Genomic DNA, 18207 nt, shown 5'->3' on the forward strand with positions numbered 1-18207 from the left:
CTTTGTTTTGCTTTACATTTCAAAGCTAATAGACTTTTTGTTTATTTATTCGCCATTCCTGATAGTCTTTATTCCTTTGTGTAGATGTAGATTCTCATCCTCTACTGAGTGCCTGCTGACATCAGCTTTTGCATGTCTGAAAAAGCCTTTACTTGAAAAGTTTCTGGCTTTATGGAGTGGTAGGCTGATCTTATTTTCTTTTCTTTTCTTTCTTTTTTTTTTTTTTTTTTTTTGGTTTTTCGAGACAGGGTTTCTCTGTGTAGCTTTGCGCCTTTCCTGGAGCTCACTTGGTAGCCCAGGCTGGCCTCGAACTCACAGAGATCCGCCTGGCCTTATTTTCTTTTTAAAAATTGTTTATGTGTGTGAGTGATTTGTCTGCATGGATGTGTATGTCTACATGGATGCCTTGGTGGCAGAGTGCAGAGGAGAGGTCAGAGTCCCTGAACTGGAGTTAGAAGCTGAGTTCTCTGTAAGAGTAGTGAGTACTCTTAAGCATAGTCATTCCCAGCCCTGTCTTTGTCGGGACTTCTCAGTTGTTGCTCCGCTGTCTTCGGGCCTCTGGAAGTCTCACTCTGTTTGTATGTGAGATCTCTAGTTGGAAAGGATCCGTGACTAGTGTTAAACAGTTTTAGTGTAGAGAGGTGTAGTTTTTTTTCCTTTTATTTTATTTTATAATACCATTCAGTTCTACATGAGAGGTGTAGTTTTTGTTTTTTAATTTCTTTATGGTTTTTGCTAATGGGATTCATTGAATCCTTTGAGCCTATGAATTAATAGTTTTCATTAAATTTGAATTTTCTGGAGTTCATTATTTCTTCAAATACTCTTACGTTCCCCTTCCTCCTTTGGAGACTTGGAATGTATGCATATTAGAATGCCTGACGTTTTCCTCTGGCTGAGTGATACTCTATTCTGTTGTGTTTGTTTTCTGTTTCATTTTTTAATGCTGTTTCTTCAAGTTCCCTATTCATTTCTTTTGTATTAACTGTTGGTTTGACCTACTGTGATTTTCTTCTTATTTTTTCCTTCACTAGGAGGTCAGAGACTTTTGCATATCCATACTCCTTTCCTCCGTGTGCCTTCCTGAGTCTTCTAGGTGTGCACTCGGTGCCCAGGCCATGGTGCTCATCGTAACTGCAGTGTAGGTAGATCGTTTCTCATCCGTATCTGCTAGTTCTGCTGGCTTGGTTAATTGTGAGTCTGTGTGCTCTGGATCTCCCCTATTTGTGGCTTGCTTTTTTACTGACTTTTCCATGACTGTTTATTGATTTTCTTGTTGTATACTAGACATTGAAGATTTTACCCTTCATGAGTGCCAGGGTTTTTTGTTTGTTTGTTTTGTTTGTTTGTTTGTTTGTTTGTTTAGTTACCTGGGGAGTCTGATCCTTATGTGCTCACCTGTGAAGCTGTTAAGGAGAACTAGAGCAGCCCCCAGTGTCAGACTTGGCCACCCTGAGTACCGTGCTAGTGACCCTGTGTGTTGCAGAGGTTATTTGTCACTATAGTGGTGGAGACAAGGACTTTATGATAGAGATCTGTCCCCTGATCTCAAGTAGGTATTGCCTCAGACATTACATACATGTAAATGTATGTTGTGCCAATATTTATCTAAGACTCAGTGGACCTTCTAAGATGGATGTGTGGTGGTGTAGCCTACAATCTCAGCACTTCAGAGGCTGAGGCCGAAGAATTGTGAGTTTAGAGTCCACCTGAACCACATGGAGGCCCTGTTTTAGAAACCAAAGTGAAAGGGGACTCTCTAAAGCCCTCTCCTTGCAGGATTTTCAGCCCTGCAAATTTCACAGCTTTGGCTTCCCTGGATTCTCAACTCAGGATGTTTGAGGATCTGCCTGGTGGTAAGGCCTGTCTTTCCAGGCTGTCAACTGTGGCAGAGTGCGGCCCGTTTCATTTGTTTCATTAACTACCTAGTTAATGAGAATTAATTTGGTCATCTTTGATAGAAATGGAAGAACATGTTTAAGTGGTTTACTTTTCTTTTTAAAGTATTTTTACTTTAACAAGTGAAGATATTTGGAAGTAGCTGTGTTATGTATCTCATGTAGTTACTTTGATACTATTCCATGGGAATATTGTTTGTTTAGCCAGTTTTACAAGATAGGCCCATGCTACACACTCACTTAAGACATTTAAAACCCTTTTAAATAAGCGATAGCACTGGGGATTTGATTGGGAAGTCAGTCTTTTGTATTATTCATGCAGTGTTTGGGAGGTTTTTATAAGCTGCTGCTTTTAATCATGTGTCTGTATGGGATGGGAGGACAGTGACAGGCACTGGTGAGGAAAGGCAGCCAGCTGGAGCGAGGGGCGGGAGTGCCATAAGTTAAGAAGAGAGGGAAATGCCTCGACCTGGGGTAGATGCCTCTAAGTGTAGCTCTGGGGAGGTTGAGACAGGAGGATTGCATGAGCTTGAGGCTAGCCTAAGCTATGTCGTGAGTCCCAGATCAGGCTGGCTACATAGCAAACACTGAAAGTTGTTAGGGTTGTGGAAATGCCCTGAACGTATTCAGCTCCCTTAGCCCAGGCTTCCCCGTCAGTTCCGTTCTGTTCACCACCATGCTTCCTGTTGACTGTCACTGCACGTGGAACAGTGCCCAGTTCTTCTTCCTTCCTGGTCTTTCCTTTATGTGGATAGGAGTTTTGCCTGCATGTGTGTCTGTGCATCGCTTGTCTGGTGTGACAGTGGCCAGAGAGCGTGTCAGGTCCCCTGGGACTGCAGTCACAGGCAGGTGTGAGCTGCCAGTGGGTGCTGGGAATTGAACCTGGGTCCTCTGGAAGAGCAGCCAGTGCTCTTAACCACTGAGCCATCTCTCCAGTCCCACTTCTTCTTTCGTTTTTCCTTCCTCATGACAGGATCTTCCTGTGTATCCCTGGGTGGCCTGCTGCTTGTCCTGTAGCCTGTGTAGACTACAAACTCTTTGTAGTCTCCTCCTCCTTCAGCTTCCTGAGTGCTGTGATTACACGTGTGCACCACCACACCCAGCTTCTTTAACTATTAGAAAATTAAAGCAAAATATAAAATTTAAAAATAGTCTTGCTGGACATGGTGGCTCAGGCCTTTAATCCCAGCACTCAGAAAGCAGAGGTGTGGGTGGATCTCTGTGAATCCCAGGCCAGCAGGACTACATAGTGAGACCCTGTGTGCTAATTTGCTTTCTATTTCTGTGATAAACACCGTGACCAAAAGCATTTACTTATTTTTATCTATTTCTTTGTTTATTATGTTCGTTCATTTATCTATTTTTTTATGTATGTATTATAGCTGAAGGTCTGTTTGGCTTACGTGTTCTGATCACAGTCTGTCTTTGCGAGGGGCAGGAGCAGAGGCAGAGCCCATGGAAAAGCTGCTTGCCAACAGCTTATTCTTGGGCTTCTGTTCAGCTGCTTTTCTCACTCCTCCCAAGACCGCCTGGCCAGGGTTGGCACCCACTGTGGTGCCCCTCAGAGCTGCCCGTAGGCCGGTCTGATGGAGGCAGTTCCTCAGTTGACATTCCCTCTTCCCAAATAGCACTAGCTTGTGTCGTGTTAGTGAACACTAACTAGCACACTTCTAACAGCAGCAGCAGCAGCAGCAGCATTCACCTTGCCCATTAATAGTCTGAGCCGATTGATTCTTTCCCAGCTGCAGTTCTGGAAAGCATGTTTTGAACTAATGGCCTCACTTCTCTCTCTGCCCCCTCAGTCAGTATACATGGAGACATTCCCTTGTTAGGTGGCGGCGTAAGTGTGACAAACTCACAAGCATAGCGGACATCTTCCACTCTTCTCTTCCTCTCTTGGTGGTCAGTCCTGTTTAGTCCTGCCTTTCAACCCTTTGCTTCACTCCCTTGAAATCACACCTTTCTTTTAGCTTTCAGGCCCGGCTTGGCCTTCCCTGCCTGCCACAGCTGCCGCAGCTCTGCCTTGGGCTGTGTATGTACGCGTAACCATAATGATGGGTTTAACATAGACTCTCTTCTCAACAGAATGTCAACCCTTAGAAGACATAAGTATGTTCATGATTGTTTCCCCAACATAAGCCAAGTAGTTGACTCAGGAGTATTTAATATTTGTGTAATGAGTATAAATACTAATTATAGTTTTTAGTTCTTTTCTAGTAAGTGAAGTCAGGCACTTTTCAGCTTTCGTGTCTTTATTATAGAATTGACTAAGTCATTGTTTGCCTTTTTTCACAAGCTGTTCTCGCTGAGCACATAAAAAATTTTTATTTTTTTGAGTCAGAATCTCACCATGTAGCTGTAGCTGTCCTGGATCTTGCTCTGTAGACCAGGCTGGCCTGGAACTCACAGAGATCTGCCTGCCTCTGCCTCCCAAGTCTGGGATTAAAGGTGTGAGCCACCACCCCTGACAAAACCATGTAAATTCTTGAGAGTCACCGAGCCTTTCTGCTGAGTTTGTGTAACCACTGACTGCACGCTGCTGGAGGCTGTTAAACTGGGGTGGAGAAGCAGGGTTGTCCCTGAGCCACGTCTAGCACCAAGGCTGATTTTAAGTCTCCAGAAGCACGGGCTGCTTGGGCAGGCAGGGGTCCGTTCCAGTTTCAGTGTTACAAGGAGTGTTTGTGATGTCTCTGCTAGTTGGTGTGGATGACTGCAGCTCAGAGTCTGACGTGATTATTATACCTTCAGCCCTGGACTTCGTCTCACAAGATGAAATGTTGACACCGCTCGGGAGACTGGACAAGTATGCTGCAAGTGAGAACATATTTAACAGGTGTGTGTTCTTTATTAACATGCAAGGGGAGAAGGGGGTCTTAGCCCGGGAGGATGGACAGTCACCCACCAGAGGAGGTTGGCAGGTGAGCCAGTGCCGCCAGTCACTGCTTTTGTTAGTCGTTGGCGAATTTTGCCGTTGATTTAATTGCTTATTGGGGAGTGTATCACTCCTCTGCCAGATGACTTGGCACACTTCGTGTGTGCCAGCGCACAGGGCACAGCAGTGACCAAGAGCTAGAGCCCTTCCTGCCACACTGGTGCTGAAGCTGAGGTCTCTGCACCAGATTTTCCTAGAATCTCAAGTCTCAATTGAAATTCTTTTGAGTATATAAAAAACCTCCTAATAGTGAATATACCATTTGATGTACTGAAGAGTGAATGTATTTTACCACCACTGTGGTGACAGGGTGGGTGAAATGAAAATTCAGTGACTAGAAATTCCCCCAATTATTTGGATAAAGATAAAAAAAATGGTAATAGATAATCTTATCGGTACTGGCTTTTCTACCTAGGAAATTACAAGTTTAGTGTGTGTGACTTGCAATAAAAAAACGTGTCTTTATGGAACATAAAGATTCTGTATTGTAAACATCTAACCAGTATTGGTGGCACTGAACTCCATTAATTTCTTTCTTTGTAGACAAATGGTGGCCCGGAGTCTGCTGGATACCCTGAGGGAAGTCTGCGATGATGAAGGAGACTGCGTGGCTGTGTTGGAAAGAATTGGCAGATTAGCTGATGACTCGGGTGTGTGTCCACACAGAGAACACAAGTGTGTTGTCACTTCTGACTTTGTTGGAGAGATTACGTGTTCACTTTCCAGCATCCACCTTGGGCAGCTGACACCTGCTTTTAACGCCAGCTCCAGAGGGGTCAGACCCCACCACCCTCTTCTGGCCCCTCCTTGGATGCTGCACGCATGTGCACACGTTCCCACCACACAACCCATCATTAAAAACTACTAAAAAATACTTATTTTGATTATATAGACATGTCTGTGAGAGTGTCTTTAAGATTTCCCGAGAGTTTGGCAAGTGACCCACACTCTGACCTATCACTCTGGAAGACCTCGAGTTCAGAGCTTTCTTGTACTACACAGGGAGACCCTGTCTTAAAGAAAAGAAAAAAAAAAGATTTTTTAAAGAAATTATTAAACCCATTAGTCATAGGGAAAAAATCTTTGACAGTTTATAGTACACCCATTTACTTAATAAATCTAAGAAATTGCTTCTATCATTTATTTTAATATTTTAGGATCAATAACTTCTAAGTAAAAGAGGTAGAAAGGGCTTTAAATATTTTTTAGGAAAATAATACTTTATCTGATTTATATGAAACAAATTAATTGTTCAGTTTTGCTTTTGTTGTTAAGAGTCAGGGTCTCTCTGTGTAGCCCTGGCTGTTCTGGAATTCTCTTATGTAGCCCTGGCTGGCCTTGAACTCACAGAGACCAACCAGCCTCTACCTGTTGAGTGCTGAGATTAAAGGGGTGTGCCACCATGACCATCTCTAATCATTATTTGTAAGAAGGAAATTGGCTTATTGTTAAAACAAAGACAGGAGAGCTTTCTTAACTGAAGTGTGGCATGGTGATTCATGTCGGTGATCCTAACTCTCAGAAGACAGAGGTGGGGTTACTCTAGTTGGAAACCAGCCTGGGCTGCATAATAAGTTCCAGCTAGTCTGGGTTCTAGAATGAGACCCTGTCGAGAGGGAGGGGGTGAACTTGATTTGAAATTAGATAATAATGATGTGATGTTGGTTTTTGTTTTTTTAAGATTTTGTTTGATTGTGGTAAAATGAATGTAATGTAAAACATGACATTTGAAGACAAATGTGTCTGTGGTGTGTGCACGCACAGGCCAGAGAAGGCTGTCGCTGTCCTGCTGTGTGACTCTGCCTTATGCCCCGAGACAGGCTTTCTCCTTGGACCTGGAGCTGGCTGTTTGGCCAAGATGGCTGCCCAGCAAGTTCCAGGACCTGCCTGTTCCTCCGCCTCCCAGTGCTGGGCTGCGGGGTCCCGCCCACCCACGTTCACAGGAGTGACTGCCTGGAGGTCTGGTCTCCTGTCCGTCCACACAGCGAGCGCTTACCCATTGAGCCGTCTCCCCAGCCCCAGGAGCAAGTTTCAAGCTCATATTTATACTTGAATTTACAAGTAATACAAAAATAAATGACATCTCCTTCTCCCTAAGTCTCCTTATTCAAATGTTTTTAGTTTCTCACAAACTTGTTGGATTCTTAACAAGGCTCATTTTTAAACCTGAGATTAACCATTTGATGAGCAGTTCATTTATTAGCCTTCAAGTGTTAAGGTAAAAATTTTAAATTGTTTTTCAGAGTGGAAAGAACAGTCCTAAGTCTACTAATTAATCTTTGTCACACAACTGTGTGGTGGTATTGTGTTCACCAAAATATTGTGTACCTTAATAAACTTACCTGGGGTCAGAGAACAGACAAGCCACTAGTTAGTCAGTGATAACTCACACCTTTAATCCTAGCATTCCAGAGATAGAAATCCCTCTGGATCTCTGTGAGTTCAAGGCCACATTGGAAATAGCCAAGCATGGTGACACACGCCTTTAATCCCAGAAAGCCAGCCTTTAATCCCAGGGAGTGGTGGTAGAAAGCAGGAAGATATATAAGGCGTGAGGACCAGAAACTAGAAGCATTTGGCTGGTTAAGCATGTGGCTGGTTAAGCATTCAGGCTTTTGAGCAGTAATTCAGCTGAGACCCATTCCGGATGAGGACTCAGAGGCCTCCAGTCTGAGGAGACAAGACCAGCTGAGGATCTGGCCAGGTGAGATAGCTGTGGCTTGTCCTGTCTCTCTGATCTACCAGCATGGACCCCAATAACTCGGCTCGGGTTTGATTTTATTAATAAGAACTTTTAAGATTCCTGCTACACAACTGTTCTTGTGTTTACTTACTCTGAGGTGGCTTTAAGAAGGTCTAATGGACTGTAAATTTGTAGTTTTGGTTTGAGGTAAGTTAGCTCTTAGTCATGTGACGGGCTGTGTTGGGTTTGTTAGACTGACAGCGCAGAGGGAAGGGCATGCCGGAGGAAAAGGGAAGGCAGAAGCTGGGAAGCTCCAGGTGGCCGCTTTGGCCACAGGTGTGTGTGTGGGTGTCATCGACTTAGGAAAAGGAGGCCGGGAAGGCTGGCTTAGACCAGCTTAGCAGTGTGAACTGGCTTGATGAGATGTGGGTGACAGGAAAACTGTTGGCAGACAGTTGAGGTGCCGAGGGCCATTCTGAAGCCTTGAGCAGGGAGAGTGGGAAGACTCGGGTTGACCCTGAGGTTCCCTGGTTGGTCTGGCCTGACTGCAGTGTCCAGAAAGAGGCTGTGGAGAAATCCAGTAGTTCCTGTGGAGAAATTAGCTTGTCTAATTTTGTCCTCGTTTCTTCCTTTTCTGCCTTTTCTTGCCTTTCAAAGCCCTTCCATGGTGAGCTCTAGTGTTACTATGCTGTGTTTTGGTGTGAATGGATTCTACTCAAATTTGTCATGGTTCTTGAATTTGAAGGTGTCTGTCAGGAAATTTCAACCATTAACTTTTGGAGTATTGTTTTTCCTCTACCTTAAAATCTTTTTTAAGTTCAGTTTTGGTTGTGTGTCTATGTATGTATTTGAGATAGGATTTCACATAGTCCAGTTGGCCTTGAACTTACTATATAACTCAGAATAATCTTGATTTCTTGAAGAAGAAATCATACAGCTTAAAGAATCCGGCTTATTGAATTTCCGATCCTCCTGCCTTCGCCTCCCAGGTGCTGGGATTACAGGCATGCTCTGCCAGGTTTAGTTCTCTGCAGCGCTGAGCACTGGACCTGGGGCCTAGTGCTTGCTAGGCAAGCATTCCAGCTGAGCTGCAGCCCAGTCTGAGTAGATCTTTTTAACATGGTGAGAATGTGGAGCTGTTAAACAAGTGTATAATAATACTACTAGATCTCCATGACTTCTCACTGCTTTTATTTTCCATGGGCATTTTGATAATTTCTCTCGGCAAAGTGCCTGCTGTGAACGTCCAGCCTGCCACCTGGTCATTGAGGTTTTTTTTCTTACTGTTAATGACACTTATGTTTCGGGAGCTTCGGGCTCTGTTTCTGTGGTCTTGCTTTTCTTGCTATTGTGATCTTTTCTCAGTGTGTCTCCTGATGTGTCTTTGAAGTAGAGTGTCCTCTTGAAGTGATTCAGCCCTGTCTGATTGCTAAGGTCTTGGTATGCCAGTCCTTCTGTTGGGGTTTAATCTTTTTGCTGCCAAGGGCTTATTTTCATGTCCCTTAGGAATTGTGAGGTCATTTAGTGGGTGCTCAGGAACTTTGTATTGCTCGGTCTCGGTCATGAATGCCCACGGTAACTTGGAGGTGTAGCAGTGGTAGTGGTCTCATGCCGGTGTCATGGTAGCCCTTTGACTATGCCGGATAGTTCTCTGTTCAGTTCTGGACTCTGTTCAGTCCAACACTCATCCAGCTTTTCAGAAAACATGGAGCAGGTTTTGTTTTGATTTGGTTTGGTTTTAGTTTTGCTGCTGTTGCTATTTTAATACTGAGTATAACGCACTGCTATAGGACTTGAGTAAGTGTACAAACTTACCACATTCACACAGTGAAGGTCCAGCCATATGAGAAGAAGTGGAACCAGCACATAGATTACCGTCATCCCTCTCCCTCAAAGTAAGCTCCCTTTTGACTCCTGGTGACGGTGACTGTGTCTCCTTCAGTGAGGTCTGGTGTGATTAATAACAGTGATCCCCCTGTCTCCTGTGATGACGGTGACTGTGCCTCCTTCAGTGAGGTCTGGTGTGATTGATGACAGTGATCCCCCTGTCTCCTGTGATGATGGTGACTGTCTCTTTCATTCAGCACATGTTTGTTGTTTTCAAACGTGCAGCTTTTTTTCTTCCGTCCCTTTAGTAGTAACACGAATACATTTAACTGTTAATGTTTATTTTCTCCTAGGCTGTTTTACCTTTTTACTGATGTGAGACCTGTGGTCTGTGATACCTGTGTATGATGTCTTTATGCAGTGGAATTAGTTGTTTTAAGTCTAGTTATAAGTCTTGCATAGATGGTATTTAGAGGAGGAGCCACTGGTCCTTAGAACTTGTCCTTGGACGTTCCTAAATTCTGGAGTTTGCAGATGGTGTCCTATTCTAGTATTACATAGTTTACAAATACTATCGTGCCATAGAATTGATAGAAATACCAGGGAAGGTGTTTAGTCCCCAGTTCAGTGTGGCTCGTTGTAGAGGCTTGATAAATGTATTCATTGTAAGAGGTTCTTTACCCAGTGTGTATTGTGACCCGTAGAAGTTGGGTTGGGAGTGACTTCCTCCTTTGACTTAAGGAAAGCAGTGTAGGGTTAGAGAACACGACCAGTGAGTGCTTACCATGCTGGTTCCTGAGTAGCCTCAGGCCCAGAGAGAGGCGTTGTCTCCTGAGAGGATGTTTGTTCATGTTGCTCTTGTTTCACTAGAACCAACCGTGAGAGCAGAGCTGATGGAACAAGTCCCACATATTGCACTGTTCTGTCAAGAGAACCGGCCTTCCATACCCTATGCCTTTTCCAAGTACTTGCTACCCATCGTGGTTAGATATCTCGCAGACCAGAATAACCAGGTAAGGGTCACCTTTACTTGTTCCTAAAGGAACTTTCTGTAGCATAATATACGTGATATAATTGGAATATTTTTTCGGTCTAATTTCATTATTAATTTTCCAGAAGTGACTACTCGTCTTAGATTAAGGCATGCTGAGAGGCTAACATTTGTCCGAGCCCTTCAGTGCCATCCTAAAGGGTGCCCATTTGCCAGTCCCCCAGTCCTGTTTGCCAGGCTCTGTCTCTAAGAACTGAGGGAATACCCACAAATGTCTGCTAGGGTTTGCAAGTTACGGGTTCCTACATTTTGTTGTACGTTTGCAAAAATCATGTTCTAGAGTTCTTTATTTGGTTTGGTTTGGTTTTTTGAGACAGGGTTTCTCTGTGTAGCCCTGGCGTTGAACTCAGAGATCTGCCTGCCTCTGCCTCCCAAGTGCTGGGACTAAAGGTTTGTGCCATTACTGCCCCATGTTGTCCATTTTTCTGAAGTCATGTCTGTGCTGTTTATACTGTGGTGTTTCTCTTGGCAGGTGAGGAAAACCAGTCAGGCAGCTTTGCTGGCCCTGCTGGAGCAGGAGCTGATTGAGCGGTTTGATGTGGAGACCAAGGTGTGCCCTGTCCTCATAGAGCTGACTGCCCCAGACAGCAATGATGATGTGAAGACAGAGGCTGTGGCTGTAAGTCTGTTTTTCCATTTAGGCAAACCTAAAGGAAAGTCTGAAACTTAGTACTGTGTGTTGTCATTCAGATCTGGGGTCTGGATAGCAAGATAGGAAAGCACTGAATTAACCTGAGGTTTTATTCACATTCAGTTGGATACTTAGCATTTGTTCTTACACCTAAAGCATTGATCTTTTGTTGATATAAAAAAAAAAATTGAACAGAAGTTGCCAGTTCTTCCAGATCATCTATGAGAACATAGATGATCTCTAGTTTCTGTTCCTTGAAAAATTCCCTTTTAATTATTTCTTACTCAAATACCAGTTAGTAATAAATATAGGTGCTTTTTTTTCTCAGTAATACTTTTATTGATGTGAAGCTCATATGATATTAACCATTTAAAGTATAGTGTTCAGTGGCATTTAGTATAATCACAACACACAGTCATCACCCTACCTAGCTCCAAAACACTTGCTTTTAATTTCAGAAATTCCTCAGTCAAGAAAATCAGTTTAGCCGGGTGGTGGTGGTGGCGGCGCACGCCTTTAATGCCAGTACTCGGGAGGTAGAGGCAGGTGGATCTCTGTAAGTTTGAGGCCAGCCTGGTCTACAGAGTGAGATCTAGGACAGCCAAGGCTACACAGAGAAACCCTATCTCGAAAAACCAAAAAAAAAAAAAAAAAAATCAGTTTAGGCATAATGCTGTTCATAATAAGGAGAGCCTAGCCTAAAAACAGTTATGTCCAGCGCTGGTAGGAAGCTTGTGGTTCCCCCACACACACTGGTTTATGTTTGTTATGGAAAAACTGACTCTACTATGTTGCCTAGACCAGTGAGCTGACAGAGCTTCAGATTTTCAGCTGTGCTTCTGTGGAACAGAGCTGACTGTGGGAGTTGTGGGGTGCAGGCCCTGTCTGCAGTCGGGTGAAACTGGGCTTGTTGGTGGGGACCACATTGAACCTGCAGGTCAGTTAGGAATTGCCAGCCTAACAGCCCGTGAACATGATGGACTTTGGGACTTAATTAAGTATGTGATTACACAGTTATGTTTGTAGGTTTTATCAGAAAGATCTTATATTTCTGTTAGATTTCATAGTTTAAAATTATAAATTATGTATTTTTAAAGCTTTTTCTAGGTCATTGTTAATTTATAGAAATAGAATTCTTTTTCATTCTGATGTCCTGTAACTTTCTTTAATCTGCTTATTTATTCTGGTGGCTTCTTTGTAGTGTCATTGGAGTTTTCTGTGCAGACAGTCTTGCCATACATGACTGAAGTTTCTTTCCGATCTGTGTGCCTTTTATTACTTCTTGTCATTTTTGCAATCTGGGAATAGTTGTATTTGGAAAATGATGACAGGCTCACATTTCCTCCTGTACAAATTTACAATGGACTTACAATAAGAGCTAATTATTAGCTGGAAAATCTAGGTAATGGGACTGTGTTCTGAACCTGAACTCTGCAAAGACAGACCCTGGATCCCACATCAGCTTAAGTTAACTCCGTTCCAAGCTGACAGTGTCTGGTATAGAGCTTTTCCTCAGTAACATAGATATACTCAGCCCTCTTGGTGGTGGTGGTGGTGGTGGTGGTGGTGGTGGTGGTGGTGGTGGTGGTGGTGGTGGTGGTGGTTTTTTGGTTTGGTTTTTTTTGTTGTTGTTGTTTTGTTTTGTTTTGTTTTTTGAGACAAGGTTTCTCTGTGTAGCCCTGGCTGTCCTGGAACTCACTCTGTATACCAGACTGGCCTTGAACTCACAGTCTGCCTGCCTCTACTTCCCAAATGCTAGGATTAAAAGTAGAATTTTCTTTTTTCTCTTTATTTCTTTCAAGTTACTAGCAAAGTGATTATGTCATTAAGTAATAATTAAATAATAAAATGGGATTTTTTTCTACATTTAGTACATTTGCTGTGTATTGGTTAATACATATTTCTTTAAATTCCTGAAGGCCTTAGAGAGCTGTTTTCAATGTGGATTTCCTTTTCACTTGTTCTAGATAATGTGCAAGATGGCTCCCATGGTAGGGAAGGACATCACAGAGCGTCTCATCCTCCCTAGGTTTTGCGAGATGTGCTGCGACTGTAGGATGTTTCACGTCCGGAAGGTGTGTTTGCACCCAGTGGTCTCTGTAAGAATACACGCTGCTGTACTGTGCTGATGGTGAGATTTAATAGATCGTCTCTAAGGAACTCGACCTGTGATACTAAAATGTTCGTAATGGTTTTGTTATAGGTCTGTGCTGCCAATTTTGGAGATATTTGCAGTGTAGTTGGCCAGCAAGCTACAGAGGAAATGTTGGTAAGTATCTCAGATATTAAAGAATAAACAAGATATTGCAAAGTAACAGAGGGTTTATTAACATGGCTCCATGACTGCAAACCAGAATTATGTTTGTAAGTTTAGTACTTTAACTTTCTGCAAGGTGGCCTTTGAAATGTGGCTTGATAGAATGGTTCATTAAAAATTAAAATATGTGAGAAACACTAAATTAGCTTCCCCATTTCTACTTAGTAAGTTAATTCTTTGGTTTTTTTCGAGACAGGGATTCTTTGTAGTTTTGGTGCCTGTCCCGGATCTCGCTCTGTAGACCAGGCTGGCCTCGAACTCACAGAGATCCGGCCTGACTGCCTCCTGAGTACTGGGGTTAAAGGCTGTGCCACCGCCACCTGGCAGTAAACCAATTCTGATTTACTCAACTGAATCTTTACTCTTGCTAAGATACTCACTTTGGCACTCAAATCTTGTAGCAGAGTAGTTAAGTTGTAGCATGTATGTACCCCATGTACAAGTTAGAATCTGTAGGTATTCTTCATCAAACTAAGTGCAGGTGTGAGCTCTTGGGTAAAGTCAGGCTGTGTTGTTGGGGCTTTTGCATTTCTAGAGTGAATTCTAAGTTGGATATAATTCATTGAGATTTTCTGAGTACCATTATTCAATACATTTTCACTTGTTAAGAGTGTCCACTATTTAGAACAGAACATGGAGGGTAACTGCTCACCTGTCTGCGCTCCCCCAGCTGCCCAGGTTTTTCCAGCTGTGCTCTGATAACGTGTGGGGAGTGCGGAAGGCCTGTGCCGAGTGCTTCATGGCTGTCTCCTGCGCAACGTGCCAAGAGATCCGACGGACAAAGTTGTCAGCGCTCTTCATTAACTTGATCAGCGATCCTTCACGCTGGGTACCACTGCCTACCTTAAAACGTTTTCAGTCTATTTCAAACGAAATGTCATGTTTGGAAAGATGAGCTGTAATATTTTATTCTCTTAGGTCTGTGGGTGTTTGCCTGAGTGTATGTATGTGCACCACATGCGTGTCTGGGGCCCACAGAGGCCAGAAGAGGGCGTTGGATCCCCTGGAACAGGAGTTACAGACAGTTATGAGCTACCTCGTGGGTGCTGGGAACTGAACCCAGGTCCTTTGGAAGAGCAGTCAATGCTCTTAACCACTCAGCCATCTCTCTAATTTAAAAATGTCAGGTGGTGGTGGCACAAGCCTTTAATCCTAGTACTTGGGAGGCAGAGGCAGGTGGTTCTCTGCCAGCCTGGTGTACAGAGTGAGTTCCAAGACAGCCAGGGCTACACAGAGAAACCCTGTCTTCAACTCCCCTGCCTCCCCCTGCAAAAAGGAAAGAATTTACAATATATGGGAGTCATACATGTAAGAGGAGAAAATAGAAGGTTATTAAAGGTTGTCTTTTGGTACTTGGAGAGTTTTTGTTTTCCCCAATACAAATCATGTTGGTTTTATTTTGACTTGATGTTTAATGTTCATTGGCTTTTTTCTTTTTTCTTTTTCTTTCTTTTCTTTTTCTTTCTTTCTTTCTTTCTTTCTTTCTTTCTTTCTTTCTTTCTTTCTTTTCTCTCTTTTCTCTCTTTCTTTTCTTTGTTTGTTTGTTTGTTTGTTTGTTTTTTAAATGTGTATTTTTACCAAGAGCTGAGGGTATATACCTTTAATCTCAGTACTCAAGAGGTAGAGGCAGGTAGTTGGAGGCCAGCCAGGTCTACGTAATCGGTTCTAGGCCAGCCAAAGCTACATAGTGAGACCCTTTCTCACTCTCGAGTAAGTGTGTGTGTGTGTGTGTGTGTGTGTACACTCCATGTGTGTGCCCTTGGGTTAGAAGCTGGTGTTGGATCCTCTAGATCTAGTGTTGCAGGATTTGTCTTCCTCTTTATGGCTAATAGTTTCTCCTCATTGAAAATGCTAAGTGTGCTCTCTCTTGGACAGTCTCGGTTCTCTTACAAGAAGACCTTCTAAGGAGTTGTTCTGGCGTGTTTTAGAGTCTGTCTCATCAGGCTTTCATTGTTTGAATAGCCAAGTCAGAATGAAAACTGAAAGTTAAAAAAAAAAAAATTATAATGCTTTTTAATTCCCGAGTGAAGAAAGATGGAGGTTTCTTTTACAAGGCTTTTCTACTATCCTATCTTTGGTATATGCAGAGTAAATCATTGACTATGTGTGCATTATTATTTGATTTTTGTTTATTGTTTTGTTATTGTCCTCATTTCTCCTTAGGTCCGCCAAGCAGCCTTTCAGTCTCTGGGGCCTTTCATATCGACTTTTGCTAATCCATCTAGCTCAGGCCAGTGCTTCAGAGAGGAGGGCAGGAGTTCAGAAGATGTGCCAGCAGAAGAGAGAAGCAGGTATAGTGTCCACTCTGTGGCTTGTTACTCTTCTGTTAGTGACGGATTGAACGGGAAAATGCATGGAGCACGTTTAGCTTGAAGCTTCAAACAGACAAAACTAGGACAAATTTGATAGTTTTTGAGTATTTAATGGATTATTTGCCTAGGAAATTGTTGATGCTCAGAACACACAAGCTAATGCTTATATAATTTAAGTACAGTTTAAACTTTGTCTCTCAGACCTCCTTTAATATTCTGTTTGCTTTTGTATGTCGTCCACTCTGACTCTTGTTTTTCCACAGTCAGTTAATGTAATGTGGATCTTGGATTCTCTGTCTACAAAGTGATCACTGTAATCCTTCAATTGAAGGAAGCATTTTAATAGTTAGTTCTAAATGAATGTGCTTATGAAATAGAAGCATAACTTAAGGATAACCAAAGTTTTAGTAAAGGTTGAAAGTCTTAAGATTTTCCATTAAAGAATTTCAGTTGACATTTTAGTTCCTAGGATTTATTATGGTTACATATTTAGAGAGCTCCTTGGGTCTAACTTACATGGGAAGTGTGCATAAGCTTCTGCAGTTACTTACGTGTTCTTGAGACAGCCCCTTGCCATGATGCTAATGACCGTTTTCTTCTGTAGGTCTTGATACTGTGGTATTTGCTTTCTTGGTGTTTTGATTTGACAGTTCTTCCTTTCTCCTCTGCTGCCTTGTTTTACCTTTTTGCCTGTTCTCCTACTGTCCCGCCAAACACACCTGAGGTACTGTTTTTTGTAAAGGAAGAAAATGGCTTCTAACTCGGTTTCCCTAGCAGGCACGCTCTCCGTGCTTTTGAAAACAGATGCTGGAAGGAATTTTATAAAAATGGTGGGGTGGGCGGGGTGTCACCTGCTTTGAAGTCAGCTTGCAGTTTTTTTAAAGGTCAATTTAAGTAGAACTGAAGATGGCACACAGCTAACTTGGTCTTCGTCGGGAAAGGGTCGATGAGTGAATGTGTCTGAATACACAGGAAGTGTGGGAGACAGCCTAGAGACTTAGTAGACGCAGAGAATGATCTGAGCCTTTCCCTTCTGTCGCAGACGCTAGGCTCTGCTCTGGTGGTATAACACCCCGCCAGCACGGTAGGGAAATGACGCTCTGCTGTGCTTCAGGAAGGTGTTAGTAATGAAAGCAGTGGCTGGCCTGTCGGGCTATACTCATGACTGGAGATGGCTGGCTTTATGGAACAGCTACTTAACAGTAGTTTGGTTTCTCAGTGACTTGGCATTATAGTTGAGCTCTGTCTTGGGATCAAGTCTCTGTTATCTGTAGCACTGGACTATATATAGTTGCCACTGAATTGTGTCAATGATTTAGTAAAGGAAAGGGAACTCCTGAGTAGGGAAGAATCTGTCTTCAATGCTCTAAAAGCTGGGGCGCACGTCTACATCCTAGTCTGTGTGCTGCCTTAGAACCAGAGCTTTGATTGCTTTGCCTTAAGTAGCACTGGCATGTTTTCAAGCTAGGAAAAAAGCTGAGAACCCAATAGGAACCTAGAATTTGGTTTCTGTCCTCAGGGTTTTCTCAGTTCCCTAGAATTCATTGTTCAATATCAGACCAAGTAAGGGAATTTTGTTTTTATTTTTATAGACTATGGTGTGTGTGTGTGTGTGTGTGTGTGTGTGTGTGTGTGTGTGTGTGTGTGTGTGTGTGTGTGTGTGTGTGTGTATGTGTGTATGTGTGCGCGCTACAGGCTGTTGTAAGCCACCCAATGTGGCTGCTGAGACCCACACTTGTGGTCTTAAGAAGAGCATTAAATCTTCATGGCTGAACCATCCCTCCAGCCCCTGAGTAAAGTTTTGCTTCTAGGTTTCCACTCCTGTTTATTTTGTGTGTAGTGTTTATCTGTCCTGAAAGTGTTTTACTGTCACTTAGCATTCTTAGAAAGATTTATTTATTATGGAATCTTGTCTTTATCTGATCTGTCAGGCTATCAGTACTTCTGCTTTCAGAGACAGAGTAAAGCTTCGAGATTTGCTTTGTAAAGTTATAGTTTAAAATACTAAGGTCTGGGGCTATAGCTCAGTGATGGAGCACTTGCCTAGAATGTGCCCTGGATTTGATTCCTATCAGAACAAAAGTAAGTATGCAAAATGGACACTCCTGTCTCTGTTGAAACAGTTGCATTGTTCTCTGTTCGGCATGCACCATGGGCTTTGGGCTCCCCTGCCTTTTCTGCCCACTGCTCTCTGTCAGGAACCAGTTCATTCCATATCTGTTGTCTGGTAACAAAATCCTGTCAGTGTGTCCACTCTCTCCATACCCATACCTCCCAGAAGTTAAGAGCATTTCATCTTTGGATTTATATACTCAGCTAACATCAGAACTTCATTTGATTACTTCCTGGGGTAGTTCTTGGCAGTTGTGCCCTGGGGTTTGCTTTGGGTTGGCTTGGTTCTCTTTAACCAGATGTTCTGTGAGTCAGTTTCTCTTTGAAGTAATTGTACTAGGTTTGCTGGGCTCCATGGCCTCTGCTAAGGAAGCCTGAGGGTATCAGTTACTTACATACATGGGAGTAGGAAGCAAGGCTGAGAGGGTTTCATGAAGCCAGTGC

General features: G+C 43.0%; 1 protein-coding gene across 7 annotated transcripts in view; it reads left to right on the forward strand.

The window, feature by feature from the left end:
* Window positions 1–18207, forward strand: part of Ppp4r1 (protein phosphatase 4 regulatory subunit 1) — a 56043-nt gene that overhangs the window by 16365 nt on the left and 21471 nt on the right. For 5 of the 7 annotated variants that reach the window (XM_037210174.1, XM_037210173.1, XM_028873982.2 and 2 more), the window contains 8 exons: window positions 4647–4731; window positions 5374–5480; window positions 10211–10353; window positions 10864–11010; window positions 12990–13097; window positions 13226–13291; window positions 14010–14168; window positions 15503–15630. In XM_037210174.1, coding sequence (XP_037066069.1) covers window positions 4673–4731; window positions 5374–5480; window positions 10211–10353; window positions 10864–11010; window positions 12990–13097; window positions 13226–13291; window positions 14010–14168; window positions 15503–15630 — 917 coding nt within the window. In that variant the 5' untranslated portion in view covers window positions 4647–4672. Of the gene's footprint in view, window positions 1–986; window positions 1142–4595; window positions 4732–5373; window positions 5481–10210; window positions 10354–10863; window positions 11011–12989; window positions 13098–13225; window positions 13292–14009; window positions 14169–15502; window positions 15631–18207 lie in introns of those variants that run through there. The other 2 variants (XM_028873984.2, XM_028873980.2) reach the window with 2 other exon arrangements.

Source organism: Peromyscus leucopus, chromosome 13, assembly GCF_004664715.2.
Source record: "Peromyscus leucopus breed LL Stock chromosome 13, UCI_PerLeu_2.1, whole genome shotgun sequence".
NCBI classification, from domain to species: domain Eukaryota; kingdom Metazoa; phylum Chordata; class Mammalia; order Rodentia; family Cricetidae; genus Peromyscus; species Peromyscus leucopus.